General features: G+C 41.9%; 1 protein-coding gene across 1 annotated transcript in view; it reads right to left on the bottom strand.

Annotated features, from left to right (window-relative positions):
- PID1 (phosphotyrosine interaction domain containing 1) overlaps positions 1-23,098 on the bottom strand; it is a 298,012-nt gene extending 274,914 nt beyond the window's left edge. Inside the window, exon 1 of the mRNA XM_043996236.1 lies at positions 22,833-23,098. Within this exon, the coding sequence (XP_043852171.1) occupies positions 22,833-22,862 (30 nt within the window). The 5' untranslated portion in view covers positions 22,863-23,098. The remainder of the gene's footprint in view (positions 1-22,832) is intronic.
- Between the last annotated feature and the right edge of the window lie 1,302 nt (positions 23,099-24,400).

Here is a 24,400-nt window from a genome sequence, read left to right as displayed (position 1 = left end):
GATGGATGGATGGATGGATGGATGGATGGATGGATGGATGGATGGATGGATGGATGGATAGAGAGACAGATGGGTAGGTGGATTAGCAGCTGAATAAACAAATGAATGTATGAATCTAATCCCCTCATAAAAATACAAGTTAAAAAACCTAAAGCCTTGTGACTCATCCAAAATCACACAGCTAATAATCAGTCCCCTAAACAGTGCTGGCTCAGTATGCTACCTCTTCTCAATCAGAATGAAGACTTCATGTTGTCTTGAATTTAGTTGCCTCCTTGCTGCAGGGGTTGGGGGGGGGACAATCAGGATGTCATTTTTCCTGTACACCCAACCCTCAGCCTTGGGTACCAGGCCTCTTATTGGACAGGACCTCATCCAGGAGTCAGACCTCAGTTACTCAGCCCAAGCAGGAGCCAAGTTCAAATTTCCTGTGCTCAAACCATCTAGTCACACATCATCCCCCTCCACTCTGGAATGTGGAAAATGTGTTAGCCCCAAATGAATTCATTCCCTCTCCTCAGTTCCCCATCACCAAGTCTTTCCCAACCTGGGAGTCTGGTTTGATCTCACTCTTTCCCTTTGACAAAGATATAACCCAAACTCTTCAGCACAAAAAACAAGATGGCCCTAGTCCCTGTCTATCTTTCAAAGACTTATTTCACAATAAAATTCCCACTTCAATGTTGTACATTGCAATCACAGAGGCCTACTTCCTTTTCCCTGAAGTCAACATTTTAGACACTGCCCTCATTCCTTTTCCTAGGTACGTGTTCAGTGGTATGTAAACTCCTTGAAAACAGGGACTGATTTGTTTGTTTCTTTTTCATTTCTGTCTCTGTAGCCCTGACACCTTAAAATCAGAAGACGGTTAATCCGTGTTTGTTGAACTGAGTTAATAAATCTGACCAAACAAGACAGGTTAACATCTGTAAAAGCAGCTTTGCCAGAACTTCTGAGCAGTACTGCCACAACCTTCAGAATGGTGTAAGAACTCATTTGTGGTCATTCATATTTGCTAGATTCCTGGAGGTACCAGGAATTGAGGATTCCCCAGCCAACAACATCATCTTTCCTGGCAGACTAGTCCCAGGATTGGAAAGACTTTTTCAAGTAGACTTCTGGGTTTAAGTAGGACTCAGAAAATATAATTAAATGGGACATAATAAACTAATAAATGGAACGTGATTTTTCCAGAATGGCTACCTATCAGTGGCAAAAATACCACTCTTAGCACTGGTCTTGAGACTCAGAAAGACTTGAGATCAGATCCTTAGCAAGATTTCAGTTAATTATGAGACCCTAGGCAAGCCACTTAAATTCTCAGTGTCAGTTACTAAATGTGTACAATGAAGATTATTGTTGTCATTCAGTGGTTGCAATCATTTCCAACACTTCATGACCCCATTTGTGGTTTTCTTGACAAAGATACAGGAGTGTTTTGCCATTTCTTTCTCTAACTTATTTTATAGGTGAGGAAACTGAGGCAAGCAGAGGTAAGTGACTTTCCCAGGGTCACACAGCTAATAAGTGTCTGCAACTGGATTTGAACCCAGGTCTTCCTGACCCCCAGGCTCAGTGCTGTATCCATTACACCACCTAACCGCCCCAATGAAAATTATAAGATCACATATTTAGAAATGGAAGGGGCCTCAGAGGTCATTAAATCCAGCCTCATCTTTTTACAAGTGTAGAAATTGAAGCCAAGAGAAGCTATACCACCCATGCTCATTTCACAGTTGAGAAAAGTGAGGCCCAGAGAAGCTACACAAGGTGGCAACAGAGATTTGAATCCAAGACCTCTGACTCAAGACCTAGCATTCTTTCCACAACATACTGCCTCTATCATTATTGCTGCAGCATTTCACAAGGTTATTATGGAGTTCAAATGAAATACTATTTGGAAAGTGTTTTGCAAATCTTAAAGCACTTTATAAATTCCAGTTTTCATTCCTTTAATAATAAATGTAATAATAATTACGTTATTATTGTTACTTAGTACATGAAATATCCCACCCTCTCTCCCTTCTTCACTGATGAAGAGAAGAGGAGGAAGGAAAAAAAGGAGAAAGGGAGAGGTAAATGGAGATAATGGCTGTGTCTGTAATGTGGACCCAGAGGAAATGCTCTAAGGATTTGGCCTATGAACTGGGAAAAGGGAACCTCAGCATGACTGGGCTTTACAGAGGCAGACAGACCATGATCACGATTCAAATTGGTTCAATTACAAGGTCAAAATCATTTCTTTTGAGTTCAAACCACAGCCTGAACAGATTCCAAGTGTTTTTAAATCTTCAGAATGCTCAGAATCCAAAAATGTGGGGATGATGCTGGAGGAAACCAGCCAGGTTACTCATAACGGAGGTACACAGAGGCGAAAAGAGGAAATTCAGGAGGACAGAAGGCGCTGGCTTACTCCAGAGATATTTAGAAACCTTCTGAAAAAGGGCTTTAAGCTTCTGATAGGGGAAAAAGTCTAAGAAAGCTCTCTGGGTAGAACCACTCAATTGTAGAGTTGGAAGGAAGATCAGTGGTCAGCCAGTCCAATCCACACATGACCAAGGACCCTTCTTCTACAACACCCCTAGGCAATGAGCATATAGACTTTGCTTGAAGACCACCAGTGAGGGGAGAACTTGCTACCCCCCACTTCTCCACCCCCATGGCAGGCCATTCCAATACCTGACGGGGCTAATTGTTAAGATTATCGCTGTTAAAGATGGCTTCCTTTCTGAAGCATGACTTTTATGGATCTCCACAGGCTGGTAATCTGTGAGGAAAATGTTGAAACCAGTTAAATTAAAAAATACTCTCCTTATTCTGAAATTCCCTTTTTTGGAAGCAGACTCTTGTGAAGCTTGGCAGTCAAAATCACAAAAACGAGCCAACTCCGTAACAATGAGAAATTTCAGTTGCCTGGCTCCAGAAATGCAGGAAACTGTGATCTGCATTTAGGCAAGCGTAGGAGAAGCCTCCCACCTCTCCCAGCAAATCCTCTCAGATGCCTTGCTCCAGAGAAAATACATAGCAAATGGGCTGAAGAAAGTAATTTCTCATTTCTCTACATCTGTATGAAACACTTGCCCAGTATGGCACAAGTCTTGCCTAGAATGAACTTAGGAAAATGCCACAAGTGACCTAAACTCATGATGTCACCATTTGTTATGAGACAACCAATATCATGTTTCCTTTTTTACGACTTTGGGTATGAATCTAACCGTCCTCTTGGCTTCTCAAATAAGGCTGAACTGGGAGTCAGGAGACCTGGGTTCTCTTGGACTACCTGACTGTGTGACCTAGGCCCAAGTCACTTTATTTTGGAGTCTCAGTTATAGGAACAGATAGATAATCCATTAGCCCCTTTCCCAATTCTAAAATTCTACTGGACTTTTGATTCCAGGACACCACTTCATCCGGGGATCCAGAGGCCAGATCCAGCCCTGGGGACAAGAAGGTTCTGGTCTTTCCAACTGCAGCAGAGAATCTATTTTTCTCTAATGGACTCCTCTTATTATTCTATGCAGTGTAAAGCTCTGAAATTTTTAGAATTATAGAAGCTAAAGTATTATAAAAATGCTGACCAGCTAGTCACTAGTTCAGAGGACAGCAGATGGGTGTCAGCTTGGATATACACAAGGGAAAAGCGGCTACATCTGCATGAAGTCATACAAATGACTTCTCTGGTCCACCTCATTGCCAACCAGGCCCCAACTTGGACCCAGGGAAATAACAATAATAACAGGTAAATAAACAATAATAACAACAACAACAAACAACAACAATCAAACAGACATTTATATGTAAGCACTTTTAAACTCTGCAAAGTCCTTTGTATACGTTCTCCCATGGAACCTCACAAGTACCTTGTGAGGGAGGTGCCACAGCCACTATTATCCTCATTTTACTCATGCAGAAACTGAGGCTGAAATGTCAATGACTTGCCCGTGGTCACACTGCTAGGACATATCCGAGGCAGGATTTGAACCCAGCTCTTCCTGCCTTCAAGGCCATGTTGTCCGTCGGGGACTAAAGATGGCTCTATCCAGAAAAGCCTAGCCACCGATGACCACAGATTCTGAGGGTTATAAGCATTTATAAAAAATCTGACAAATATTCTGGGACCTCTTACAAGGACACCAATCAGATAGATCAGATAAGGGGAAACACAGGGATGGAGAGAATTTATTGAGAGTGCCAGGGGTTCTGCTTAGGGGTAGTGGCTCGTCTCTCATTGCATGGTACCCTCCACCCTGGGCAAAGGGGTCATTCTAACCAAGCTCCATCACCCCTCTTTCTAGCCCATCTCCCCTTCTCCTTCATCTCCCCTTCCCTTCTCATCCCTTGCCTTCTGTCCCCAAAGTGAACATTTGGGAGTACTCTTTTAATGCTTGTTATATGTATTTGAATAATGTTTTATGTTCCTTGCTCTTAATTGAAAAGCTGGTGAGCAGAACATTCTCTCTTCCTCTCCCTAGGAGAGAAATAAAACACTAAATTAATTTTCTATTTGTATGTGGTACTTGATAGATTTTTTTTTTATTGGACATCAGTGACCCAATTAGAAAGGGGAAAAAGTTTCCCCATCCCTATATTAAACCATTTAAAACCTTACTCCTGAGGGAAAAACATAACTGGCCTGTGGCAGAATTTCAGTTTCCCATCCAGTCCTCTCTGGGCAATGCCATTGTTGACAATAAGATTTGACCCAGAAATCAGTCAAATTTCCTTTCCAGGAGAGACAACAAGATGCAATGGCAGGATGTTGCACCTAGGGGTATGAATGAACTGCATCCAAATCTCACCTCTGGCATTACTTACCTAAAGGACCATGGGCAGCCTCATGTTCCCTCATTTGTAAACTAGGGATAATAATTAACTTCACAGAATCCATTAATTTCCCAAAGAACACTGCAGCTGTTTCAACCTGTTATGGGAGGCCTTTCCTGCTTCCTTCACAGTTTATAGGAAAGAAGCAAAAAATGTGTTTTTATAATAACACCTTAGTATGTGCCAGGCATTGTGCTAAGAGCTTTACAAATATTTCATTTGTTCTGCACAACAAATGTAGAGAGTTAGGTGCAGTTATTATTGCCCCAGTCGTGTACAGATGAGGGTACTGAGGCAGACGGAGTGACTGGTTCAGGGTCACACAGATATTAATGCAGGGATGGATTTCAACATCAAGTCTTACTTGATTCCAGGCTCAGCAACTCTATCTATCCACGAACCAGGTAGCTGCCTCATTCTCTTTGTATATACTTTATATAATACACACACACACACACACACACTATCCCTGCCCATAGAATCACTTTCCTATCTTTGAATGACCAGCAGTGCCCTAACACATAGTAGGCAGTTATAAAAAAGTTTTCTTGATTTCAAGTTCTGTCACCCCTACTCTATAAAGCGGTTGTGTGGTTGAAATGAAATAAGAGATATCAAGTATCTGGAAAATTTAAAGCCCCCTCTAATTGTCAGTTATAATCAATGATTATCCTTGTTTTTTTTCTGTATTTTTTAGCATTGAGAAAGAATGGAATGGCTAGTTGACTTAAATAAGCCTTGTCTCAAAGACTATCAAGTCTTAACAGGAGGCTTGGCAGAATTAGTCTGAATGCATTTTCCAAACAAATGTTTTAATCACTCTGTGCTGTTTGAGAATAACTGGGAAACTCAACCACAGAACCAATTTCCACTCTAGCAGGCATCAGGCAGCATTCTTTGTCTTACTAAATCAGCAACTGGGTTGAGAGCCTTAGATGACAGGGGCTACTTTAATACAAGGTGCTATGTCAAGAACTAAAGAAAGAAGAAGAGGGGGTGGGGATGGAGAGAGAGATGGAGAGAGAGAGAGAGAAAGAGAGAGAGAGAGAGAGAGAGAGAGAGAGAGAGAGAGAGAGAGAGAGAGAGAGACTGACCAAGAAAAAGAGACAGAGAAATAGAGAGGCCAAAAGAGACCAAGAAAGAGAGAGACTGAAAGAAAGAGACAGAGGGAGCTTTGTAGTTCTACTTGAGGGTATGGTTTTTGGTTAAGACAAAGAAAATAAAAACTACAGTAATGCAAATCTCAAGTACGGTACCATGGAAAGAGAGCTGGATGTATCTGAATCACATCCCTGCTTACTTACTTACTACTGTGACCTTAGACAAGACTCTGACTCTCTGGGTCTCAATTCTGTCTTCTGTAAAATAAAAGAGTTCTATATGGCAGCTTTTGAGTCCCTTCCAGAACTATATTGAGGAAATCTTATGATCCGGTGAATCAGTGGGCAACAAGTAAATCACAGAAGCACCTGTTCTTTTCCAAAGTCCTCTCCACTTGCCCTCCCCATTCTTACTCTTCATGTTCCTCCTCATAGCATAGGAAAGAATAGCAACATTGCTACATTCAGCTGTTATTGCATACAGGGGAATTACATTGACACAATACTAGGTGTATCCAAGAAAGATTTTGTATTATAAATTTACTCCCAAAAAAGGAAATGCCACCCATCTAGTCATAAGGCCCATTTCTGTTCTTTGGGGAGGCTCTTCAGAACAAATCACAAAGAAAATAACTAGAACATCTGTACTCACAATCATAGGTATTATCCAACAGGCCCCTAAGACCCTGTACCAGAGGCAGAGTTGTGCTAAAAGTTGACTTTGGGGAGTCAAAACACCCTCAGCATGCTTTAACGGGTGAAATAAAAATGGTAGGGTAAAATTCTGGTGAACAGTAGATTATAGACATTCAACCACAGGCCTGGGATTGCAAAAGATCTTTCTGGAAGGATGTGGCATGAAAGGATTAGGGAGGATCTAGGCAATGAGGGAGGGCTCAATTTAACCAAGCCCTGGCCCAGGTCCAAGCACACACAACTTTATCCCTCCTGATAAAGATGGAGAGAGAAAGGAAAGCAGAGAGGGAGAAAAAATTCCCAGTCCCTTGATTCTTATGCAGATCTTTCTCATGGTAAGAAATAGAAGCTTTGTAACAATACTCACTCCAAGGGCCAGCTAGGTGGCACAGTGGATAAAGCACCAGGCTTAGATTCAGGAGGACCTGAGTTCAAATCCAGCCTCAAAACACTTGACACTTACTAGCTATGTGACCCCAGGCAAATCACTTAACCCTCAGTGCCTTGCCAAAAAAAATACTCACTCACTCCTAACCCAAGTTCATAAGGATTGCTACACTAGAATTCATCACCATGCCCAGTACCAGGCTTATAAGTTTGTCAAGATTAGCATGTCTTACATTTCTACTTGGTGTCTTTTTCCATGCCTGAGGGGAAGGGGGGGACAGAGGGACAACTGGACCTTTGATTTCACTGTCATAGAGAACTCCTGATAAGCAACCTCCCCTAATGGATAATGATGATGGTGGTGGCAGAGGTGCTGACAATGACAAACAACAGCAACAAAAATAATTAACAGCATCTGCAATATGATTTAGATTATTAGACAGTTGCCTGAGTCACTAAGCTAGATGACTTGCCCTAGATCACAGTTGTGCCACAACAGAGACTTACAGGTGACTCTGAGGTTGCTTACCTTCCATTATACCACCCTGTTTCTCTTCCATTATTGACAAGGGGGAATCATAGAAGAGAAATAATCACATTTACTTGGAACCTTAAAAGTCTGTAAAGTCCTTTCTCAATGGTACCTCATATGGACCTCTCAACAGTCATGTGAGACTAAACTACAGTTATTATTTCCCCCACTTTACAGATGAGGAAACTGAGCCTTAGAGAATTTTATTTTGTTTTAATTAACAAGAATTTATTTTCCCTCCTTCCCACCTGGTCTCCTTCCACTGGGAAAAAAAAAAGAAAAGCAAATCTCTTATAGGAAATATTCACAGTCAAGCAAAATATATTCCGACACTAGTCATGTAAAAATGCATATCTCACTCTGTATCTTGAGTCCAAGCACAGTGCCTGGCACATAATAGGTATTTAATAAATGTTAGTTGACTGTCTATCAGGAGGCAGGTAGCATGTGTGAGGGCCAAAATTTGATATATGGAGCGTTAATTGGGTGACTCGCCTAAATATTGGGTTCCTAGAAATATGAGGGACCTTTAAGTTCACCCTCCCCTCTGAACTGCCCTTTTAGATATTTCTCCCTGGCCAATAAGAAAGGAGCCTTACAGCTTTAATTCACAGAAGGATCAGTTTTTATTACTTGGGAATTAATTAAACAACAAAGTTGAAACTAATAAAAATCAAAGATAAGGAAATAGGAAAAAGAAATACAGATAAATACTCTTAACTCTAAACTTAGCCTATACAATCCCCAGATCATTTCCAATTAAGCTAATTCAAAGGAATTTAAGGTTTTCCGTTGTTCACTCACGAATACCTGGAAAGTCTACAGTTGTTCGTGCCACCAGAAGGAGAGAAGCCAGAGAGAGAGAGAGAGAGAGAGAGAGAGAGAGAGCAAGAGCTTGCGTTCCAGAAGAGCCTCCGCTTCCCTTCAGGGAGCATTCAATCTTTCTCCCCCAAAAGGAGAGGTCCTTCAAAAACTGCCTATGGAGAATTCTCCTTCTGAGCTCAGTAGCATACATAACTTCAGAGTGGGCCAGGTGTGGCCCCTCCCAAATGATTCAGCTAAAACTCCAATAATTTTTATCACAAATAATTTTTACCACACATGCTTCATCACCGAACCTCTGATCAATGCAGAATTCTTAAGTCTTTCAAAGTCATCATGACAATGTTATTGTTAGTAGAAATTGTTCTCACTCACTTCCTTTGGCTCTTCATCACTTCATACAAGTCCTCCCAGGCTTCTCTAACCATGTCCCTTTCATCACTTCTTTTGATGCAATATTATTCTATTACAATCCTAGACTCTCATTTCTTCAGTTATTTCCCAATTGCTGGATACCCCCTGCCTTAGTTTCCAGTTCTTTGCCACCACAAAAAAAGAGTTGCCATAAATATTTCCATTTTTTTATTTCTCTGGGATATAAACAAAATAATGGTATGGCCCAATAAATAAGTATGTGTAGGTTATTGACTTTCCCAGAATAGGTTGGTCCCCAGAATGCCTTGCCTGTGGTAGCTGGGTGGTGCAGTAGATACAATACTAGAAATAAGGCCAGGAATATCTGAGTTCATATCCAGAATCAAACACTTACTGGCTATATGGCCCTTGGGAAAGTCACTTAAACTCTTTCTGTCTCAGTTCCCTCATCTGTAAAATGGAATAATATTATCACCTACCTTACCAGGGTTGCTGTGAGGATTAAATGAGATGACATCGGTAAAGTGCTTAGCAAAGCACCTGGCACATAGTAAGTGCTTAATGAATGCTTGTTTCCTTATTTCCCGTGGTTACACAGCAGAAGTAGGATTTAAATCCAAACCTTCCAGACTTCAGATCCCATATTATTCCTTCTTCTGTGGCAAAATAATATCAAATATGAAAAAAAAAAAATAACTACCAAGAAAAAAATTGACCCAACTGCTAAATAGTCATGATTCCCCTCGGTCACTCGCTACCTACTAGACTATTCCGTAGCAATCAATCCCCACGGGGCCACAGAAACTTTGGGCACTTGGCTTGATTTAGGGAAGAGAAAATAGGCAAGGGCTGCTGCCCAGGAAACTCAGCCTTAATGGTCAGGAATCAGGGTTGGCTTTGTTGTAGAAATCCAATCTGCCTCTGGTCTCTGTCTTTATACACAAGCAGCAAATGTCTTTCTCACCCGTTCTATGGAGTGGTAATCACATAATCTAACTGTCTCATAAAGCTAATAATACTATATTTCTCAGAGGCCTTCTCTTTATAATAAGAGGCAGGTGTTAGAATCACTTATTAGAGCATTCTCTGTCCGCTCTGTGTCTCTGTCTCTCGCTCTCTAGTGTGGTGTTGGTGTGTGTTATATAATATATATATTTATAACACATGTATATGTAATATATATGAATATATAATAATGTGCGTGTATCTGTCTGCCTTGTCTGTGTTTTGTGTGTGTCTCTGTCTCTGTGCTATCTCCTGCTTGTCTGTCTGTCTTTGTCCTGTTTTCCCTTTTCTCTTTTGTCTGTGTGCTCCTGTTCTCTGTATATACGCTCTCTCTCCTCTGTCCCTGCTGTCTCTGTCTCTCCTCGGTCTTTATTCTCTCTGTCTCTCTCTTTCCCTCACTCTGTCTCTCTGTCTCCTGTCTCTGTATGAAAAGGATTCATCAAAGGTTTCAGATGGATGAATTTTCAGTTAAGTGACAGAACAAACAACCCTGTGGGACTAGAAAGCAAGGGTTGGCACTATCACAAAATCAGAGTGATAGTGGTGAAAAATCAAAGTATGTAGCCAGCTCTAGGATTATCTACCCCACTGGGAAGGGAACAATGGCCGCCGATCCACTAGCATGGCCACTCTGCTATACAATAACAATAATAGCTATAATTTATATGGCACTTTAAAGTTTAGAAAACACAATACAAGTATTATCTCATTTAAACCTGAAAACAACCCTGGAAGGTGGGTGCTATTATTATCTCCATTTGATTGATGAGGAAACTGAAGCAGAGAGTAAGTGACTTGCCCAAGAACACACAGCCAGTAAGTGTCTGAGACCAAATATGAACTCAGTTCTTCCTGACTCCAGGATGAGGGCCACCTGACCACCAGGATCTAGCTGGGAGACAGGAAGCCCTGGTATTAGAAATCGGACCACAACCCCCAACGAGTTAAGTGATACGTCCAAGAAGAACATGCCGAGCTGTATGGGCTATTCACATGTGAATAATCAAGTAGTAGTAATATACATTTAATAAAGCCTTGCAGATAAATATCAAGAACTTTATTGGCTTATATTTCTTTCTTTTGGGGTCTGGGGAAGGGGACAGAGAAAGTTAGTAGAAAGAAAATAAGTTCCACCCAAATGTGAAATAATCTTCATCTTTTACCTGGAAGTAGCTCTTGTGAATCTGATTTTAAAGTAACATGTTATCTTCATTAATTATCCAAAAGTTTAGTAGCCTGTATTTGTTTGTTTACTGGCTTGCTTGTTTATTTGTTGGACAGAGGAAGCAACAAGAAGAGTCCGTAGGGGAAAAAAAAAAGTCTTGTTTTCCACTTAGGCCTTAGCACAGTGCCTGGCACATAGTAAACATTTAATAAATGCTTTCTTCCTTCCTCCCTTTCTACGGTGAGATATATAGTATCATTATTCTTTACTCTTTCCCTGGGAGTAGGTGTTTGCAAGTCTAATTTTAAAACAACATTTTATCTTCATTTATATGTGCTTCTCTGGCAGGAACTTAAACAAATGGCATGCTGGAAAAATCAAACCCAAGTATATCAGAAGATGAGAAAAGAAAGAACAAAAGAAGTTGGATTGTGTTTTCTCCCCTCCCTCCCCTTACCTCTACCACTAACCAGCACGACAGTTTTCTTACAGCTGTCACAACAGTCATTTCTATCTAGGATACAGGAAGGCAAGAACCCTCTGATTTTAATTCAGTTCCATTTGAAATGGCTTCATTAAGCATCTATTCCATGTCAGGCACTGTGCTAGGCTCTGGAGATAACAGAGAGAGAAAAATGAGCATCCTAATGTGGCCCAGTGGAGAGAGCATTGGATTTGCTGTCCAGGATTCAAATCGCTACTTGTCTACTTCCAACCTGTGTGAGCTAGGCCATATACCTTAACTTCTTGGTGCTTCAGTTTCCTGATCTGTAAAATGATGGGTGACATCTTATATGACCTCTAAGGTTAATTCCAGTTTGGAGTCTAAAGTTCGATGATTCTATTCTGCAACAGCGCAACACCGTGTTCCAAGACATATCCAACTTCTTATGTTTGCTGTGCTCAGCAAACATAAACTTTGATAATTAACACCTCCATCCTGGTTTTTAAAGGTTATTGCATTCAGTAAATTAAACCTTCCTGCAAAGCAAGCCAGAGAATTAGAGGAGAAAGGGAAGCCTCCCTCAGAACACAGCCCTAGTTAGACATCACAGAACCCACCAGAACCGATGATTAAGCAGGGCCAGAAACCCAGCTTCTTCATTAGATACAGGCTGTTGAGTATTGCATTCTAGGCAGGATGTAACATAGGGAAATCCTAAGGCTCAACTAGCAGGGACTTGAACCTGGTTCATCTGCTCTACACGTGATGGTTACTGGCTGAAATAAGGGAGACATTTTTCATAAATGAAGTGACCTTTGGCATTTCTAGGCAGCAACTATTCGAAAGCCATGCTAATTGAGGTCTTCCCGGCACACTCCTTCTCCTCCCTGCCCTTGTCATCAAGGTGAGAAGAGGATCTTAACACAGAGGAATGTTAAAGCCCTGATTGACAAGACACAGAGCACTTGGAACTGGGCAAGATCTGTCACTTTCCCTGTGTGTGCATGAAGCAGAACCTAATATCTCAGCAAGGGTTGAAATGTGCCGCACAACAAAGAAGGTCTGTGCTCTTCCCCTGATGCTTTTGGTATGGGTCTCTGGTCTGCGGTATAGAGCAAGATGACTACTCTGGGGCTCTAGCCATGATTGGTAACCAAGTCAGGATCCACAGAAAAATGCTCATATAAACAAGCCCTGCCTATGTCTTTAGATAAACATCTCAATCATCTCTTCTTGTTCTATTTGAAGTCTTGGTTCCACAGGACCCCACAGAAGCACACTGTCATCTAAATCAGTTTTTTTTTCTGGGCAACTTTTATCTGCTAACCATAAATAAGTCCCCTAACTGCTATGCATAGACTAAAAGAGCCTAGTGGCACACAGCCAGATGTCTTTGGGCTGTGATGTTTTGCATGAACCTTTCTTCTGCTAGCTTGTCTAAATGAATAAAGGGTAAGTCCACATCAGGGATTAGGAAAAAGGAGGAGTGTGCAGACTCAGGCCATAAAACAAAATCCATGAGATGTATGACATCCAAAGATAACACAATCGTATCGCAAACTCTCAAAGTAATAAAGAGCAAAGGATTGCTGATTACTTTGGAATGCTTAGCAATTGACAAATCAATTTACGAATAACGTCTGCTGCCTAATCGACAAAAATATAGAGAGCTGTAGGTGAGTGTTTTACTGGGGAGGCAAATGGGGCTCTAAATTATCAATAATTCTAACTTTTCCTTGGAAAGTCATTTTCACAACGGTCATTTTTCCTTGCACCTTCAGGAGAAATAAGCTAAAAAGAGTATCAGCAAATATCTACAAAGCTACTTGGTTGAAAAACTCCTCACCACTTCTAGTGGGGCTAATGATTGCTTGGGAGTGAGTCTTCTGCCAAACTTCTCCAAATTGGAAGGTTCTTTATGAACTAAACCATAGCTATGATGGTTCCATAATCAACATTCATTAACAATCAAGATACCCAGTTTTGAGAAATACCTGGTACTCTGGCTGAAGACATCCCTTTAAACTTCAGCTAATGTACAATACAATGGCTTATTCTCTCAAGAGTTACATCCCACTAGGATTGGCAACAGGACTGAGAGGAGTAATTGTCCCACTTTTGTATTTGCATATGTAGTGCTTAGCACAGTAGCTAGGACATAGCATTCTTTGCACTTATGATGGTCTCCTTTTCACAGAATTTAGAGTGGTGTCATTGACCTAGAGAGTCCTTAGTTGCAATCTGCGGTGTTAACAAAACCACCACTTTCTGCTTGTATGGTACCATAGGGTCTTCAAAGTACCTTTCCATGCATCTATCTCATCATCCTCTAACCAAGCTTTTGTGTTGGTCTGGCCCTAGCCAAAACCAACATTCAATGCTCTTATTCCCATTATAAATTTGAGGACAAAAAGACTCATGAGAGGGCCCACTAATATGTGCAACATCATACAGCTAAAAAGCACCAGATCCTAGTTCTTTTTGACTTCTTTCAAATCAATCCCCCTCAGTACCTGCGGAAGATAATCCACTCAGCCTTGGAACTCCTTCCCTGGAACTGAGCTGCCTTGCCTGGGGTCTTAATAAATTGCCAAGTCCATTGCATTGTGATTATCCTAGATGGAACAGACACCTACAGGGCTTTATAATGTGCCCTACCCTAGTCACCCTTTACCTCTTCTGTTGTGCATAATAAACCAATTAACTGTACCATTACTTCCATTGACTGCCTTATGGATCAACTCACTATCCTAGAGACTCCCCAGATGAAAACTTCTTCTCTTTATATGTTGTCAACCTCCTATTAGAATATAACCTCTCTGAGGGGAGTGATTGTTGCACTTTTGTACCTGCACATATAGTACCTAGAACATACCATTTGGTAAGTGTTTTGGGGTTTTTTAATCATTCATTCATTCATTCCTATGATCTCTCCACTAACCAGACTTGCAGAGGCTGCTTGAGTTCCATTTTTCTTTAGGATACAGAGGTCAGGGAACTCCAGAATTTGAGATCTGAAGTTAGAAGGGATGTCAGTGACAATCAAGTCCAACCCCTTCATTTCACAGTAGAGAAAATGAGGCCAGATAAGTTAACTGACTTGCCCACTTTCACAAAGTAATAAGTGGCAGAGCTGGGATGAGAGCCAGGGGTCCTCAGCCACTAATGCAAGTAGTCATTGCACTGTACCAATTGTGAGTTCAAACCTGGCCTCAGACACTTTCTAGCTGTGTGACCCTTAGCAAACTACTTAACCCTGTTTGCCTCAAATTTCTCATGTGTAAAATGGGCTGGAGAAGGAAATGTACAACCCCTCCAGTATCTTTGCCAAGAAAGCCCCAAATGGGGTTATAGAGAGTCAGACATGACTGAACCACCACAAAGCTTCATTGTCCCACTGTCTCTATGGATGGTGGTCAGAGTTTCTTTGATTCTAAGTTAACTTTTGCCATTTTCTACTACTATTGCAGAAGCGGGGGGGGGGCATAGAAGCAGAGAATCAGATTCTTCTTTCTCCTTTAATCAGTTCTCCTTACTTCCTCCTGCCCCCCCCTTTCTAATGGTCATTGTACTTAAGATAATCTCACATTTGTCAGTATTGTTTTATAGATAATTAGGCCTCATCTAATTCTTCTTATTAGGTGTTTCAGAGGGTAGAGGAAAAAGAATAAGAGATATAAGATTATATCAAGTCAACTCTTCAAATAAATAGTGGAACTTAAGCAAGAGGAGACTAAGTACAGAAGGAAACCTTCAGTCAACCAACACACATTTATTAATGGCATTCTATGTACCAGGTAGTATGCTAAGTTGTTGGGGATACAAATTCCAAAATGAAATAATTTATGCCCTCAAATTCTTTGTTGTTTTGTGTTTGGGGGGGACTTGGGGGATTAAACATGGGCATATATAAATATTTATATGTTCAAAAATAAATTGGGGGGGGTTTAAAACCCCCAAACTGTAACTTTAGAATAGAATTCAGGAAGTCTACAAACTTGATTGGGGGGGGGGATTGCATCCTTATTTTCAATAACCTCTAACTGAAATTTAGTATTTCTTTCAATTATTTAAAAATCATTATTCTGAGAAAGGGTCCATGGGCTGCACCAGACTGCCAAAGGGGTTCACAACACACAAATTCCAAAGAACCCCTGCTTCCTCTTAGAACTACTAAGAAGCAAAGCTGAAATCATCTGAATTTCCCCCCACCCCAACCTATCCCACTCACAGAAGTGCTAATGAACAGCAAATGACCAAAAGGAAAATCAAAACAGAAGGGGGCTGCGGGGAAGGAAGGGAGAGGGAGGAGTTTAGGAAGTAAATTCCTTGGAAAACTAAAAGCTAATTCATGGGAGAAAATTTTCATTCCACTTTCCAGAACTTCCTACAGAAGATATTGTTCAGTCCCATGGAAGACATGACAAACAACTGTACTAAAGGTACAAGGATGGGATGGGATCCCAATCCAGGCTCTGTCATGAGGCCAGGTGATCAATGGGAAGTCTCTGGGGCTGTTTCCTCATTTGTAAAAATCAAAGGGACTGAATCAAATGGTCTGTAACATCCCTTCATCTCTGAAGGTCTATATCTCTCACATACCTGGTGAGAAGGATCATGCCTCAAGGTGTGAAAGCAGTTGGTGACTAAGGCACAATCCTTAGGCGGCTGGAAAATTACATAGAAAGATCCCTGGGCTTTGAGTCAAAAGAATGGGCCTCAGACCACTGACTGTGTGACCTGATTCAAATCATGCGATGCCTCTGAGCCTCCCTTTAGTCATGTACAAAATGGGAATAAAAATACTTGAAGGACTTACTTCTCAGGAATGCCACCCCACTAAAAAACAAGAGGGATAATGTATCGGAAAGGATTCTCACAATAAATCATTATAATAATCATAATAATGGCATTTATGTTATGCTTTTGTGGGGGGGGGCAATGAGGGTTAAGTGATTTGTCCAGGGTCACACGGCTAGTAAGTGTCAAATGTCTGAGGCCAGATTTAAACTCGGGTCCTCCTGAATCCAGGGCCAGTACTTTATCCTTTGAGCCACGTAGCTGCCCCCCTACGTCATGCTTCAAAGTTGCAGGAGGTACTATTGTTATCCCTCTTTTATAAGTGAGGAAACTGAAATATCAAGTGACTAGTTAATAAAGGTCTGAGTCAGGATTCAAACTCAGGGCTTACTAACTCCAGGTCCAGTAGCCTATCTACTTTGCTACCTTAGGTGACTCTGAAGGACCACAAAATATTCTTTCAGTGAAGGCTTATATATGGAAAGGATGTGAAGTATCATCAGTATGGATACTCCTTTTACATTGCCTCCATAACAGGAAAGAGTTAAGAGTTGCTTCGGCCAAAGAATTCATCAGCCTGGAGCCACTCTAGAAATGAGCCTCTCAACTCAGTGAAACCAGTTGTACGAGCAACCAAATCAGTCAAGAAACATTTACTAAGAACCCACAATATACCAGTCACTGTGCTAAGTGCTGGGGATACAAAAAGAGGTAAAAGATTGTCCCTGCCCTCAAGCCTAATAGGGGAGACAACGTAAAACCAATACAAAGCAAGCTATATACAAACATGGGATAAATGGGAAATAATTAAGAGAAGGAAGGCTCTAGAATTAAGAGGGATCAGGAAGGGTTTTCTGTAAAAGATGAGATTTTAATTGGGACTTCAAGGAAACCAGGAAAGCCAAGTAGATAGAGTTGAGGAGGAAATCATTCCAGGCATGAAGGACAGCCAGAGAAAATGCCAGCAGCTGAAAGATGCAGTGTCTTATTCATGGAACAGCAGAGAGGCCAGTGTCACTAAGGGAGAAAGGTATAAGAAGACTAGAAAGGTGAGTGTTGGGAATAGGGAGTGTAAGTTATGAAGGGCTTTGAATCCCATATAGAGCATTTTGTATTTGATCTGGGAGGTGATAGGGAGCCACTGGAGTTTATTGAGGAGTAGAATGACATGATCAGACCTAAATCATTCACTCTGATGGCTTATTGGAAGATGGACAGTCCATTCCTGGTCCATCCTGATGAAACCTTCCTGGCTTCAATGAGCAAGTCAAGCTGCTCCATCAGCAAAGATTTTGAGACCCCAGTACTAACTCTTCACTAACATAAGACACCAGAGCAGGGGATAGAAGCTACTAAATTCTTTCTTTCTTTCTTTCTTTCTTTCTTTCTTTCTTTCTTTCTTTCTTTCTTTCTTTCTTTCTTTCTTTCTTTCTTTCTTTCTTTCCTTCTTTCCTTCTTTCTTTCTTTTTCCTGCAGGGCACTGAGGGTTAAGTGACTTGCCCAAGATCACACAACTAGTAAGTGTCAAGTGTCTGAGGTCATATTTGAACTCAGGTCCTCCTGAATCCAGGGCTGGTGCTTTATCCACTGCACCACCTAGCTAGCCCTGTAATTATACTTTCAACAAAGCTTAACTAGTTCATTCACGTATTCAAACATTAAACACCTACTATGTGCAAGGTGAGAGGCAGAAAAATAGGTTAAGGACCCCTCTCAAATCCAGAAAGATCTTTTTTCAAGTCCAACTTTCCATCCATACTAACTATGTTTATTGTAAAGGTCATTAACATTTTCATATCACAGAGCCCCTTTGGCAGGCTGCTGAAGTCTAGGGAGATCATCTCAGAATAATGTTTCTATTTTTTTTTATTTTTTTTTATTTTTTTTATTTTTTTTTTAGTGAGGCAACTGGGGTTAAGTGACTTGCCCAGGGTCACACAGCTAGTAAGTGTTAAGTGTCTGAGGCTGGATTTGAACTCAGGTACTCCTGACTCCAGGGCCAGTGCTCTATCCACTGCGCCACCTAGCTGCCCCCAGAATAATGTTTCTAAATGCATGAATACAGAGGTTTGCAGTGGAAACTAATTATACTGAGATAACAATGTCATTTTCACCCCATTCAAGTTCATAGCATTTCTGAAGATTAAGAAGAGCTGGCCTAAACCAGGTCTTGCGTTGGCAAGTCACAAAGGCTCAATATTACCAAGCAAGTCTCAAGAACTGTAACTTATAACAAATGATGTAAACGCAGCAAGTGGAGGGAGTTTCTGCACTGACAGTGTCCCTTCACTATTGAAATAGCATGTCTGAACTAAAAATGCATAAGGTACCATGCTAGGTGCTAAGGACTAAAGAAGAAAAAAACCAGTCCCTCTCCTCAAAGAGGCTTCTAGGGCAGGGATGGGGGAGATGGGAAGTTTGAATATATTACATGTCCCAAGGTCTTGTTTGCTATGTTGATCTTTCTCCTCCACCCCTTATTCCTTTGCTAGTTTCCAATATTATACAGATAACAGGGTCACTAAAGAAATAGCTAAGAGAAAACATTTCTTCTGATTGCAGTTAACTGTACACACTTTGCTATTTCTCTGCAGGTTCAAAACTACAAGTCAATTTAGTTCTAAGGGACAGATCTTTTCCAATGAGAACTACAAAACCCATATAGATTTTAGTCTACGCAGGATAGCATTAAAGATAGGGATCTGTCCTTCATAAAGATTCAGGCTCTAAGTTATATTATTTAAAGGAAGGAAGGGGAAACGATTTACTTTCTACGGAAAAGTACTCCATTAAATTCTTTCAACAATTCATAATCCTCTGGGTTCCTCCAAGCAAAAAGTCATTGTGCATGATAGAAGGTGAACAGGAAAGTAATCATATTGTCATTTACAAGAAGGATGAGCTTGGTGTTTAAGTGCTCACACCCATTTTTAATCCTGTTATATTTTTAATGGGGGTGACTTCCACTGAGGGCAGGAAGCTGAGCCAAGTAAAAATCCAAGGCAGCAGATCAACTTGCGTGACTGAATGGGAAATAACCCAGGAGAGGAAGGGTCATGCCTAAGGCAACAGGTCTCTTTGCCTGTTCATGTACCCAGGGGGAAAGAGCTAAACCCTAAGTCTGAAAACATAACCATTACGCTCCTTGGCAAAGGGATTGGCAAGAGGAACAACAAAAACAGATCAAGGATTCCACCCCCTGAGCCAGGATGCAAGTTGCTGGATTCAAATAATAAAGACCTCGTCAAAGTTGGCTGTCAGTTCTCGTCAACACTCTGCCCAGTCAACTCTCCTGGACCTAACTACCAGAGAAGTAAAACCTTTGAACTGACATCTAACTAAGAAAAGAAATAAAAGGAAATGGTTAGTTTTATTTTTTCCCCCTCTTCTTTCTGGATATTTGGTCTAGAGAGTACAAATTAGTTTCACCATCCCACAAGGGAGCTCTGTTTCCTCATTTTCTCTCCTTTACTTTGGCCCCTCTGAATATGTATGTTTGTATTAAATATTAATAAAGTGTGTTTGAGGGGACAAAGAGGGCTCTTTCCAAGTCAGTGGGGCCTGAAAGGACAGAGACATGTTGGGCTCTGGTTTACAGAGATATATGATTGAGGATCATCCAATCCTGTCCACCTATGCCATTCTTTGGGAAGATTTCTGGGCATAGCAAAGCATCCTGCTGTCTAAGGTACCCAGGGAAGAAGTTTGGGTTTCTTTTTTCCTGTATTATGTTTTCTTCTGTGCCAATAATCATTTTTTAAAAAAAACCCAGAAGTACAATGTAACAAAAGGAACCCCAATCAATCACAATTTTTACTTTGTTAGTAGCAAACTCCTAAGCCCCCTCCCATCACCATAATTTGTCCCCCTCTACCTCCCATAAATGTTTAAGGGTCCCTTCAAAAATAAGAATCTGATTAAAAAGTTCTTTGTCAATCATACTGTCTTTAGAACTAGAGGGTTAGCTAAAGCTGTATTTTTATTTATCTTGAAAGAAACATAAAAACATTAAGGATATTGTATGTGGGGACTGTCAAGTAAGTCCAGTCTCAGTAAATAACTTTCAAGGGAGACAGTTCTAATCCACAGTGAACTATATTGTTTGTCCTAGCTAAGGAAGGCATAAAGCATATTTTATCCCTTATATATTTCAAGGGACCACTTCAAAATGAAATATATGTACTGCAAGCACAAATCACCCTAGAAATCATTCCAAACAACACATTTGTACATTTCATAGAAAAGAAAGTGGATATTTCTAGTAAGGGAATATCACCACGTAGGACACAAGCCAGGAGAGTTTGCTTGCCAAGGGTCATGTGCTTTAGAGCCCACACACTTAAGTAAAACAGGCAGGGTAGGGATCGCTTAAATAGACAAAAATTCAAAAACTTCTCAGAAGCATAAGGACACCCAGCCACAGGAAAAGCATCAAGGGAGCCTGGCAGTTTCCTTCCCAAGGTTCCCAAGAGAAGGTTCGTTCAAGACGTTAATGGCACCTGGAAAAGAACCCGTTAGGAGGGAAAATGAAAACTCTATGCCAATGCATGCACCCACTACACCACGGTGGTGGAGACACAGGGAGACTGACAAGAGATCCTTAAAAAGTACTGCCTCTAGAGTCAGAGGGCCCTGGATTCAAATCTTGCATCAGTCATTTGCTGTCTGACTTGGAGCAAGTCATTTACCTGAGTGTGTGTACAGACATATGTATATATGCATGTGTGTGTGTGTGTATATATATATATATGTGTGTGTGTGTGTGTGCATATACATGTACACACATATGCACATACACATATGAATTGAATAGATATAGTGACCACAATCTATATCTATATTGCATAATGTGATGTGTATGTATGTGATATATTTATGTATACACATACACATGCATGTATGCATACATACATATATAGAAACAAGAGTACATAAATACCTAATATATATCCCCAGAGAAATTTACCTGAATGAAGCCCTTCACTGAAACTTATTGCTGAGTAAAGCCAAGCATGGGAAAATCTGGTAAGATTTTTCTCTCCTACCAATAAGAAGTCCAGTTCTCCTTTGAAATGATCACTCAACAAATATTTATTAAGCACTGTGCAAGCAATGGGAATACAAAAACAAAAATAAAACCGTTCCTACCATCAAGGAACTTACATTCCATTAGGAGTAATAGCAGGCATACATATAAATAAATATAGAATACCTAAAAATTAATAGTGTCCCAAAAGTTCTAGTGCAGTCTTAAGCTTTAATAGTTTATGCCTGAACTAAGGTTTTTGGGGACACCCTATAGAAGATAATGGAATGGGGAGGGTGAAGGAAGCAAGGAAGAGATTCACTGCTTTCTGGTCATTTTATTCATTGGTTGCATTTTCCCCCCTTTAAAGTCATATACTGAAGCATGTCCATTGCCTTTTTCAAGGGCTAACGTGCTAATGAAATACCAGGCTTGGTCTGTGTTTGGGTATCCCCACTGTTAAAGAGACCACTACAAAGTAACTTGTGCTCTAATCTCCACGGGTCTCAGGTCTTCCTAACCACTTTCGATCCTGAAGGATATTTGGGGGGTTTGATATATCTTTTGTTTAATTTTGCCACTTCCACAATCCTTAAGAGTTTACTATTAGCCAATGTTGCTCCAGGCCTGCCAAAAGTTTGTCTGTGAGATTCTGTAAATTTCATCTGGCAATTGATCTGCCTGTCCATCTGGAGAATATTTAAGAGCTAACGGCAGGGGTAGAAGCCAGCAGCAAGGGCAAGCCGGAGACCTCAATGTGTGTCAACGCAAGCTCCTCGCGGAAACCACCACACTTGTCCAACTTTCAGCCAGTGCCCAAATGCCCCTTCCCTCCCCTTTCCTCCTGACTCCCACCCCCAAATCCCTGGCACCGGAATGGAAGTCAAATGCAGCTAATGCCTTCTTACAGTTCAGCTCGTGTCAATGAAAACTTTTGAATAGTGAGGGGATGACCCAATACCTGACTAGTCCACGCTGCTCTTAACTTCTGACTTGCAGAAGACGGAAAAGAAGGGAAAGAAGGAATGGCCAAAAACCAAAAACAAAATAACATCACGTTACCAAGCTAAACAGAGCTTGAATGTGTGTGTGATTTTTTTTTTTTTGTAATTATATTGGCAAAACGGATGCTTTCGCAAATCATCTGTTCTGTCTTTCCTGAAGGCAGAAAAAAACATCTGGATTCAAGAAACCTAACCCCAGACCAGTAAATTCTGTCAGTGGAATGCAATTTAAAAATCTCTGGAAAGAAAGTCCTATTCGATATACAAACACACGCACATATACACACACACACACATACACACAGCGCCCAGCTAAAAGTTGTGTAAAGAAAGAAGCCCCCCCCCCCCGCCTACACACACACACACCACAACACAACACAACACACACACCTTTATCTCTCTGGGTCTATTTCATCATCCACAACAAACATTGACGAGGTGCATGGCCCCACACTGAGCTGGTACAGGCAAGTCCTAATCAACCCATCTTCCATGGTTTTTATGAACCAAACGTAGCAGTTGAGCCCAGGCTCCATCCCCTGTAATTAGGGCTCCGTTTGCTTCTTTGCCTGTGCTTTCTCTATCTCTCCCCTCTCCCTTCTGCGCGCCCAGTCAAGCAAACCCGTCCGGTCTCCCTCCCTGCTTGCTTACCTGCAGTCTCTCGGTTGCCGGCTGCCACATATTTTGACCCTTTGGGATGGGGCAGAGAAGAGGCGCAGGAAGACACTGTTGATTTGCGATTGGAAGCAGCAGGGAGCTGGGGGGGGCGGGGGTCTTGCTTACATCTGCTTTTCTGGGTTAGTGTGCAGTGCGTTCTGTCCCTAACCAAGCAGCAGGAACAGCTACCCGTGTGGGAGAAGGGAGGGACCGGGCTGAGGATAAAGGGAGAGAGAGGAGGAGGAGGAGGAGGAGGAGGAGGAGGAGGAGGAGGAGGAGGAGGAGGAGGAGGAGGAGGAGGAGGAGGAGGAGGAGGAGGAGGTGGTAGTGGTGGTGGAGGAGGAAGAGGAGGAGAGAGCTCGGGATCCGGGTCCCAGCAACTTGTGGCCGCGGTCGCGCCACCGGCTCCTCTGCCGAAGGAGCTAAGCTGTCCTATTGCACCAGTGAGTGGAATGCTGAGCTCCGCCTGCGGCCCCCGAGTGCAGATGCAACAGCAGCGGCGGCGGCGGCGGCGGCGTCCTGGCTGCTCGCCCCTCCCCCATGGCCAGGGTAGTGCGAAATCCTCCTACTCGCGACCAAAACCTGCCCCGGCTACTGAGCATGCCCAGTTCCTCCGCCAGAGCTCCAGTGCCTTCATCCAGTGCTGATTTCTGCTGCCACTGGCGAGGGAGGGGAAGGAGGGCTCTCCCCGGGGAGAGGAAGCATATGGTGCCACCCCCGAGGCTGGCAATGGGTAGAAGCTTGCGGCGAGGGGCAGCGAGGCCGGGAGAGAGTGGACGCGGTGTCAGCCACAGGGCTCCCACAGGTGCCCAAGGGAAATCCGAGGGTACACGTTGGCGAGCAGACAGGCATCGAGGGGACAGGTTAGGGAGGACATAGACTGGTCATTGAGCGTAGCACTGGGAAAGAAGTCTGAAAGTTCATCGCTCAACCACTCCACTAAGCAATGGGGGATACCGAGGCTGGGAATAGTGAGGAAAGCAGCGCTGGACCTAGGGTCTTGAATTTGCCTCTCGGCTCCATCTGGTTGTTTGAGCCTGGATAAGTCCCATCACTTAACTTCGGAACCCCAGAGGCCGCATCTGTAAAATGGACATTGCTCAGTCGTTGTGAGGAAAGACATTTTATCTCCAAAGTTTGCAGATAAGGAAACTGAGAGTCCAAGAAGTGAAGCGACTTGCCTAAAGCCCCCCAACTAGTAAGTAGCAGAGCTGAAACTCCAACACAAATCCAGTGATTTTCCACTACACCAAATGTTGAAAGAGAATGCCCTTCCATTTCTTTGAGGCTCAGTTTCCTTTTCTGTAAAATGAGAAGGTTGGAATAAGTCAATGGTACTTAGCCTTTTTGTGTGTCCTGGACTCCTCTGGCCTTCTGCTGAAGGCTCTGTGTCCCTTTTCTGAATATTATTCCTAAATGCATAAAATAAAATATGTAAAATTACAGAAGGGACCATATTGAAGTAGTTATCAGACTTTTTCCAAAAACAAGTCCTTAGACTCTAGGTTAATAACACATGAAGTTTATGATCACTAAGGCACTTTCTGGCTCCGGATCTATGA

The sequence above is a fragment of the Dromiciops gliroides genome, chromosome 3, assembly GCF_019393635.1.
Source record: "Dromiciops gliroides isolate mDroGli1 chromosome 3, mDroGli1.pri, whole genome shotgun sequence".
In the NCBI taxonomy this organism is placed as follows: Eukaryota; Metazoa; Chordata; class Mammalia; order Microbiotheria; family Microbiotheriidae; genus Dromiciops; species Dromiciops gliroides.
The sequence above is the reverse complement of the archived record's forward strand: the minus strand, read 5'-3'. Positions and strand labels throughout refer to the sequence as shown.